Raw genomic sequence first — 9,451 nt, forward strand, 5'->3', positions numbered from 1 at the left:
GCCGCCGCCGCCTCAGGCCCTGCGGGCGGTTTGGGTCCTGGCAGGTCTCTCGGCGCTTCCATCCTCGGGTCGGATCTCGGTGCGTTTTCCGATTCACCGCGGCGTCGTTATCGTCTAGAAAAAAAAGAATAATATTAATTAAAAAATCGGGTAACAGAACGAGGCGCTATCCCCGGGGGTTGGCTTGGTGGGGGTCAGAAGGGGTGGGAGGAGCGTGCATCTGCCAGGACCCTCCGCCTCAGAGGGAGGCGCCATCTTGGGCCCGGCGGAGCGGCCGCCGCTTGTGGCTGCTGCCCCGGGACGGGCCCCGGCGACCGGCAGCCCCGGCACCGCCCCAGCCCCTCCCGGGACGGGCCCCTACGGCTGCTCCTGCCCGGCCTCCCGGCGTGGGAAGAGCCCCAGGGCGGTGGGATGCGCCTGGTGAGCCCGCGGCGTGGGGCGGGTCTGGCCCGCACCGCCCCCCCGCCCCTGCTCCTCGCGTGCTGCTGCGGGGGGGAGATGGTGAGAGAGCTGGGAGAGCTCGGGATACTGATGCGACGACAAACCCCCCCCCAGCTGTTCCCGGAGGAGGTGGGGATGGGTCTGTGAGAAACGTCTGTCGCGACAGCGAAGAGGCCCACACGGATCCTGCAGCCGGGCACAGGTTATTGACGCTCTTGCCAGAACGGGTGACCTAAACAAGCAGGCACACCCATAGCCAGGTGAAGAACGGTTCATATTCCCTATTCCCAAAGTTCCCTCCCCCGTTTCCCCACGGGCTGGGCACTCCAGGGTTTACAGCCCATCCTAGAAGTTTCCCCCCAACTGTTGACACATCCCATTCCAGCAGGTGCTTTTTACCTTTTAAGGTCTAATTCTGACCTTTCTTGCCCTCTTGGCTGTCTTCCCAATCACCACCATGATCTGCACCCACTGGTGCCATCCTGCCCCGAGGAGCAGGGCAGAAGTGGCTTCGTTGTGTCTGATCTTGGCCATCAATCCTGCTCCATGTTCAGATCCCCCAGATGGAGCCCAATTCAGTCCCTCAGTTTCTTGGCCCATAAACCACTCCTGGTGTCCTTGGAATGTGCAGAGATCTCGCTTCTCTTAAACAAACTATTATATTCCTAACACTAGGATATATATATACATATATATATAAAAAACCAAACCCAACACTATGTTTCTAGCACTGGAATGCAAAAACATTACATTTCATTTCTAACAGTTCTTTTCCCCTGCTCCCCCAGCCCCTTTCAGGAAGAGGCAATGGTCCAAAACTCGTGTGTGTTTACTGGGAGAGGAAATAACTTCTGCTGCTTTGCTAATTCCTTGTAGACTGCAGCAGTGAGAGGTGAATGAGTTTTGTCCCCTGGCACTGATGCAGTGCTGGGCACTCTTTCCCTCACTTGCTTGGAAATGCAGTGATGAAAATATTTCTGGTGAACTTCTTGTCTGCTGCATTTTTTAGATTCGTTCTCAAGGTCTTTGAGAGGTGAGAAAGCTGGATTGCTGTTGGCTGACACCAGTAAATCCTTGATACTTTTTTAATTTTCAGAATTTCAACATTGCTTTTACTTTTTGGTTTTTTTTTCCTTTTTAGGTTTTCAGACCTGCCAAGTCAGAAAGACACTGATTACTGATCAAGCATCTTTGTGAAGACTTCTCAACGATGACTGCAAGGTCTGCGTGGGGGTTTTTTGGTCTGTTTTTCCTGTGATAAGTTGCCTTCAGCACAGGCAGAAACCAGCCACAAAGATCTGAAATAAGTGTCCCAGGCTGTCCAAGCGGTGAGGAAGACAGATGATGTGGAGGAATGGCACCTGCTGTGTTGAAGTCCTGCACTGCAGAGGTGCTTGCACAAGTCTGATAGGAGCATCAGGCCCCTCCCATAAGAGTGCTCCTTGTGCCAAACTCCTGATCACTTTTGCCTTTTTTGAAACCCCACAGATCTTACACAGTTGCCTCATCTCTTGAACACCCACCAGCCCCGGCTCCATACGGAGTGGTGTATTTTACCACAGAACAAGGAGTTGCACTGATCAGCTGCAGGTTTCCAAACACAAACCATCCTGTGGTTCTATGAACTTCTTTTTTGACACCTGTTGTCTGAGCTCAGCAGGCTTTGCAAAGGAAGCCAGGAGTGTCCATGACTTGCCACTTGATGAGAGAACCCATTTTGTCTTTCAGATCTTAAGCTGGAGAGAAATCCTCACTGAAGCAGCTTTTCTCATCAAGTGAGCCACGTATATATATATTTTAGTAAGGACATCAAGCCCAGCCTGTTCAAACAGACACTTCTTCGTGTGCCAGACCCTGCTGCAGTTCCTGAAACTGCCTGCAACGCCAGCACAGCTGCCCGAGAGGGAAGGAGGGAGGGATTGCTGCCTGCCCAGCCTGAACCCAGCCGGCCCAGGAGCTTGCCCAGCCTGCCCTTGCCGCCTGCCCCAGGACTAGAGCCGTGCTTGCCGCAGCTGCTGCTGCCGGGAGGGGTCGCCCCAGTTCCCGGGAATCCCCTCCCCCCGGATCTCCTGCCGAGCCTGCAGCCGCATCCCGGGAACCACGCGCTGCGGGAGGAGGGTAAACGTGCACACACACACTCAGCTCCTGCCCTCCCACTCCACTGATTCTACCCCTCTCCCTCGGAGCCTGCATTTAATAAGACCATAGCACCTTGGAATCACCTTTCTGATTTACACCCGGACAGCCTCTCCTGAACCTTGGCCCCTCAGTTGGTGCTGAGCCTTAATAAAGCGATTGATTCCTCGACTCACCCTTGGTCTCAGTAACAATTTGTGAGTGTGGTGAGGGGGTGTCCTGACCTACCCTCTAAGGTAGGGTCCCGCAGGGGCCGTTCCTGTGGGAGAGGCCACGTGTGACCCTCGGGCTCATCCACAGAGCTCTCCACGCTGGGGGGGGAAGGGGCAGAAGCCCCTGACAGCCGGGAGCCCCGATACCTGCCCGTGACATCTGGTGTCAGGAGTGGGATAAGTGAGGGTCTTTTGGAGTCCCCACACCACGCTCTCAATTGCTAAATTAATATTTGGGGGAAAAAAAAATAATATTTAAAAAAAAAAAAAATCCACCACAATCAAAATGAGCACCAAGAGGACTGATGCTGAGGCTGCTGGTGCAGAAAATACCGAGGTTCAGGATGGGCCATCTTCATCATCCTCTCTGTTCAAGGAGGAACTGCACAAATACACCTTTGGGCAGCCCTTCTGGGACCACCTTAAAAAGCGTCAGCACCGTCCAACCTGTGCACAGTATGTGTGGATTCAAGGGGCCTACATGAGGGAGGAGGATTTTGGGGATTCCTTGGACTCCTCAAGTTCCTCAGACTCGAATAGCACAGACCATGAGCCCCAGGAGTACCTTAAGACAACAGAAAAATGCAAGCCCGTGAGTTCACCCCGGGTGCCCTTCCCTGATGAGTTGGTTAAGAAACATGTGTCTTTTAAAGACAAAACAGAAGAACTCAGTCCTGCCCTTTGGAAATCAGTAGGGCAGCAGTTAAAGCAGCGGGGCCCCACGCAGCCGCTCCCCTCCCCAGCCCAGAGCAAGCAGGAGAGCTCAGCAGCTGAGATAAAGGCACTGTGTGAGTTCTTCATTAAAGAACTGAACCACCTGAAGAAGAAAATCAACGAACTCTCTGTTAGGGGGAAAGGCATTTCAAGCCAATCCTCTTCTTGCTACAGTTCTGAGGATGAGGAGGAGGGAGTGGAACATCATAAACACCAGCACCGGGGTGTGAGAACTTCCTTTTCTCACAAAGAAAGTACTGGTAGGAAAAGAGATGTGGTAATTAAAGAAGTATCTTGCACGCCTCTAGAATTGGTCAAGATTAGAAAACTGTTCAGCAGGCTTCCCTCTGAGACGGAAACTGAATATGTGATGAGAGTGTCCCTCACAGGAGGAGACCATATCATGCTAAGTGAACAAAGAGCTAGAGGGTACTGGGGACCTGGGATTATTCTAACGACTGAAGATGAGTCGCACCCCTGGACCCTAACCCAGCGAGCAGCTTTTTATGTTGGTTCCATTGATCCCATTGTCAGGGGAGAGCCGAGGGTCCTGGGAGGGGACCTCTCTAATCTCCTGGCCAACGTCCACAAGGCTGCTGCAATTCAAATGATTTATGACCGTGATTTAATACCGGGTCAGGATAGTCCTGTGACTCTTCGAGTGAAACCCGAAAGACTGAATGTCCTCATCAGGGGACTCCCTCTGTCACTTAGAGATATCGTCATCCAAATTAAAGAGAAACTCCAAAATGGAGATATGCAAGGATATAGGTGGTCTGATTTGGCCAGAGAATTGCTAACTTATAGAAGGGATTATTATGCATCTGATTTGGAATCTTCTCGCAAGCCTTCTCCAGTCAGACAAGTCACTCAACCTTCGTTGAGGAACCCCCCTCCTCCTCAGCAGCCAGAGAAATCACGGGGTGACTGGGCAGTTGTGAGTAGAGGTAAACGAAACAGAAAACCAAGCAGCACACACAGAAACCAACACCCTGAAAATCAAGGTGCTGCATCAGAAGATGACATGGGGCCGTATGCTAAGCTTAAGGAGGAAGCCAGGCGTGTGGGCATCCCACCGAGGCTTTTGTCTCGGAATTATTCTTATCAGCACCTGAAAGACCTAGTAGAAAGTTGGCCTAAAGAGCCCAGGTCAAGGTCTAATTCCAGGGAAAGATCCTGTAAGTCGGATCTTCTGCCAAGCCCTCCTTCTGCCGAGAAAAAGAAGTCAAGAAGAAAGTCAAAAAGACAGCAGGGGGAGGAGGAAAGACCAAATCCCGATGCAGAAAACAAAAATGGTCAGCAGGACAACGATAATGAATCAGGCCCTGAAGTTTCCAGTCCTCCAAAAGATTGGCAAAATGTACTAAGATTAGTTCGAAACAAAAACGGGGACTTGGAGCTCACCTGTGCTGTTGGGCCAAGACGTTACCCTGTGACATTTGTGGTGGACACAGGAGCCCAGATTTCCACGCTGAAAGCTGAGGTGGCTGAACGATGTGGCGTCACCTTATCTCTGAAACCAATGTTTGTCAGCGGGGCATTTGGTAACTCTGCTTTACAAAGAACAGCTCGAGTCACTTTAAACCTACCAGGAGAGGAAAAACCCATTCAGACTGAAATGATTGTGGGTCACATTCCTTTCAATTTGTTAGGGATGGATGTTCTCATGGGCCGAGCCTGGAGGGATGAAGAAGGCCAGTGCTGGAGTTTTGGCACACCCACACCAAAGATGAGATTGTTATAGTGTGCTCTGCACCTGCCACAAAGCAGGGTGACCAGTGTGAGACAATATTCCATCCCAATTGCTGCAAAGGAAGGCATTAAAGAAGTAATTTCTGATTTAAAACAAAAGGGCATGACTGTGCCACCATTTAACACTCGATCTGGCCCGTAAGAAAAACCAAATGGTAAATGGAGAATAACAGTTGGTTACAGGAAATTGAATGTTAATACAGACACACTCACAGCTGCTGTACCTAACATTGCTGATGTGGTGCTAGAAATCCAGGAAGCAGCACACCCAGTGCTGGCCTCATTGGATGTAAAGGATATGTTTTTCCAAATCCCTGTTGATCCTGAGGACCAAAGATATTTTGCCTTCGCTTGGGATGGGGTGCAGGACACTTCACAAGGTTGCCCCAGGGATATAAACACTCACCCACACTGGCCCATCACACGCTTGCGTGTGAGCTGGAAAACATTCCAGAAATCAAAAATAACCCCAATGTTAAGGTCTGTCAGTACATAGAGGATATTCTGATAGGGGGCCAGAGTGGGAAGGAGGTAAAAGCAGTTTATGATGCTGTAATCCCCACATGTGTGTAGAGGTCTCTGAGGAAAAGTGGCAACCACCTTCCCAAGAGGCAAAATTTCTGGGAATAAAGTGGAAAGGGGGAACCTGGAATATTCCTTCTGATGCTTTGTCCCACCTGAAGGAGATAAAAGTGCCCTCCAATAAACAAGAATTGCAGGACGTCCTAGGAACCCATCAGTACTGGAGGAAGCACATCCCCGATTTATCAATCATAGCACGTCCTCTTTTTGATTTATTGGAAAAGAATCATCACTGGGAATGGGATAAATCTCAGGACGAGGCCCTTGAGTTACTATTATTGGAGGCACAGACCTTCCAAACTCTGGGACCTCTCCACCCAGAAGATCCAGTAATAATAGAATGAGGGTTCTCAGCCAGTGCCTTATCATGTCACTTTTGGCAACGAGGGCCTAACGGGAGCACTCGACCAATTGGCTTCTACTCAGTCATGTAAGGATTCAGAAAAGTGATATTCCATTCTGGAGAAGGGATTGTTAACAGTGTGTGCAGCACTGGAAGAAGTCAGCAAAATCATTAAAAAACAAAGGGTAATTCTTCAAGGCCCTTTCAAAGTAGTTAACCAAGTGCTGTCTGGAAAGGCCCCTCCAGAAGGAATATCCCAAAAGGGTACAATCAGAAAATGGTGTAGTCAAATTGAGTACTACTCTGGACTATTCCAACTTGAAGAAGGCCCAGATAAACAAAAATTCAGGAAGAAATTGGATCTGCAGATGAGAAGGATTTAATAATGAAAACTCCCAGTCCTATTAAAGAGGCCCTGGAATACAAGAGTGAAATGGTTAATGCTTGGTTCACAGATGCTTCATCCTGAAGAGAAGGGAAAACCTGGTTGTTCAAATCTGCTGCAATTAAACCCTCCACAGGTGAACAAATAATAAATCATGATAAGGGCAGTGCCCAAGTGGGGGAGCTGGATGCTGTTGTTTAATGTTTTTGTGAAAGAAAAAGCCTCCAAGGAGGCTGTGGACATTGACACAGAATCCTTTGCAAGCCTTCAAGGGCTGTGTGGAGGGGATAACTTTCTGGCAACAGGATAATTGGGGAATTAACGAGGTGCCAGTTTGGCATAAGGAGAAATGGCAGCAAATACTGAAAATTGCTAGAGAGAACCCTAATTTTCATGTAGGATGGGTACCTTCACACCAAGCTGCTCTAAAGGATGAAGCTAGTAAGTGGAAGAACTATGTTGATGAGCTAGCTAGGATTGATGTGAAGGAAATCCGATCAGCTATCACAGAAGGAGAAAATCAGGAATGGAAAAGATGGCTCGAATGGCTTCACTGTAAAAGAGGCCATTCAGGAATCTTGGATCTATACAAAGAGGCACAAGCCCGGGGGGGGGCCTGTCACCCGCCAGCAGTGCAAAACAGTTCTTTCCTCATCTGATCTTTGCAAAATTAGCCTTGGGGAACATCCCCTAACAACTGACCCTCTGCAGATCAGGGAAGGAAAACCCTTGTGGTCCACATGGCAGGTGGAACACATCGGTCCCTTCCGAAGATCAGGAAACAAACAATGTATCCTTGTGATTGTGGAGGTGATGTCAGGATTGACCTGTGCCAAAGCTGTTTCTAAAGCAAATGGGGAAAATGCAGTTAATTTCCTGGAAAAGGTATTTGGGGTTCTGCCTAGACCCACAAATATCCAGTCTGATAATGGAACTCACTTCACCTCACACCTTGTACAACAGTGGGCTAAGAGGGAAGGTGTCAAATGAACATCTCATGTCCCATACTACCCACAAGCTAATGGGATAGTAGAACATGCTAATGGGTTAATTAAAAGTCTTGTCCACCCACAGGACTCAAAATGGGATGAAAGATGAAGGTGTGCAGTCACTGCTATAAACAACAGGTGGGGGGTGAATGGGTCCCCTCGCCTCAATGCCTTTTCCCTACATCACCTACTCAAGATAATGGCCAGCACAGAAGACCTTACAGTAAATCCAAAACTCCTCTCCACCCTGGACAGACTGTTCTGGCAAACCTGCCAAACATTGGTAAGGTCAAGCTCACCTTACAAACACCAGTGAATTCAAATACATGGGTTGCATCTGATTTAAATGACAACTTAAAATCAGTACAAAGTGGGTAATTCATGTTGAGTCAATCGGTGTTTCAGTTTGGTCTGTATGTTTGGATCTCTGTGTATTTATGTATAATGATGTTAATCAATATATTGCAAAGCATGACAGCTTCAAGAGCCAGAGACATCCCGGTGACAGGATCAGGCCTGATCAACCTGCTGCTGGACTCAGGAGGAGTTACTTTGTGACCGCTGTGGGACTGATCACCCCGTGGCCTGAACAAGCTGCTCTATGACATTGTCTCCTTCTATACTGGCCTTTGAGTTGTTGTTTGCAATATATTGTATTGAATGGGAATAATTAAGGGCATTGTTACAGAACTCACTGAAGTGACAAGAACTTGATTCAAATTTGGGGATTTCCTAAGTGATCTGCTTTCTTTTCTTTGTCTGACAGAATTGAAAACTGAGTTTGTGTTATAATAACTGCAGTTATTCTATTCCTAATCTTGTATCCGTGTGTAGCCACTGTTTGTCCTTTTTGGGTGAACTGTGCTTGAGTGAGACAACCTCACCAAAGACTCCCACGAGAACAAGTACCTCAAGATCCAAGGGTAAATGAGAATGCAGATGCTCTCATCCGGATCTAAGAATAGCAATCGAGAAGTCTGATGATTGTTAGAAGTAGTGAGAGTTTAATTTAGATTCAATTATTTGTAAATTTGGATGTTTTCAATGTTTTACTGATGCTGCGTATTAACTTATTTGTTAAAAAAATAATACTGATATATGGAATTGTTATTATGTATTATGTTTGGGAATTCTTCCCTTCTTTCTTCATGTTTTGTCATGTTTCTTCCAACTAACACCTGAGGAGGGGAAGGATCTAATGTGAGCAAAGGGTTTGGACAAGAGCCTGGTTGGCACATACACTGATGGACAGTGAGGACACCACGTTATTGCTGCCTTAAAAGCCACGGGGTGAGATGTGGGGAACGATCCATCTTCTCTCCCCCCACATCAGACTAAACAAAATGCCTCTCAAGCCAGCAAAGCCAGAGTGGCACCTTTTTGCTGATTGAGCCCGGGAACCACGCGCTGCGGAAGGAGGGTAAACGTGCACACACACACTCACACACACACTCAGCTCCTACCCTTTCACTCCACTGATTCTACCTCTCTCCCTCGGAGCGTGCATTTAATAAGACCATAGCACCTTGGAATCACCTTTCTGATTTACACCCGGACAGCCTCTCCTGAACCTTGGCCCCTCAGTTGGTGCTGAGCCTTAATAGAGCGATTGATTCCTCGACTCATCCTTGGTCTCAGTAACAATTTGTGAGCGTGGTGAGGGGGTGTCCTGACCTACCCTCTAAGGTAGGGTCCCGCAGGGGCTGTTCCTGTGGGAGAGGCCACGTGTGACCCTCGGGCTCATCCACAAACCTCTCCACGCTGAGGGGGGAAGGGGCAGAAGCCCCTGACAGCCGGGAGCCCCGATACCTGCCCGTGACACCCCCAAACGAGCCTGGTGTCTTGACCCTAGAACACAGGACTTAGTCTCTCTTGGGGAGTCCATAACACTGGTCAG

The 9,451-nt window shown here is 48.7% G+C and overlaps 1 protein-coding gene across 4 annotated transcripts; it reads left to right on the forward strand.

Annotated features, from left to right (window-relative positions):
* Positions 1–255: 255 nt before the first annotated feature.
* LOC127383760 (uncharacterized) lies at positions 256–9,179 on the forward strand. Of its 4 annotated transcripts, none has more exons than XM_051617201.1 (3): positions 256–701; positions 1,230–1,474; positions 1,583–9,179. In XM_051617201.1, the coding sequence occupies exon 3, from the start codon at positions 3,076–3,078 to the stop codon at positions 5,245–5,247; it is 2,172 nt and encodes a 723-aa protein (XP_051473161.1). In that variant the 5' UTR covers positions 256–701; positions 1,230–1,474; positions 1,583–3,075; the 3' UTR covers positions 5,248–9,179. The 4 variants fall into 4 exon arrangements, with proteins under 4 accessions (XP_051473161.1, XP_051473159.1, XP_051473157.1 ...); XM_051617199.1 differs by lacking the exon at positions 1,230–1,474 and having other exon boundaries at positions 1,583–1,831; positions 1,930–9,179; XM_051617197.1 differs by lacking the exon at positions 1,230–1,474 and having other exon boundaries at positions 1,583–1,662; positions 2,170–9,179.
* The last annotated feature ends 272 nt before the right edge of the window (positions 9,180–9,451 follow it).

Source organism: Apus apus, chromosome 4 (assembly GCF_020740795.1).
Source record: "Apus apus isolate bApuApu2 chromosome 4, bApuApu2.pri.cur, whole genome shotgun sequence".
In the NCBI taxonomy this organism is placed as follows: Eukaryota; Metazoa; Chordata; class Aves; order Apodiformes; family Apodidae; genus Apus; species Apus apus.

Coding starts and splice junctions, on each gene's coding strand:
- LOC127383760 (XM_051617201.1), top strand. CDS start 3,076: ATGAGCACCAAGAGGACTGATGCTGAGGCTGCTGGTGCAGAAAATACC.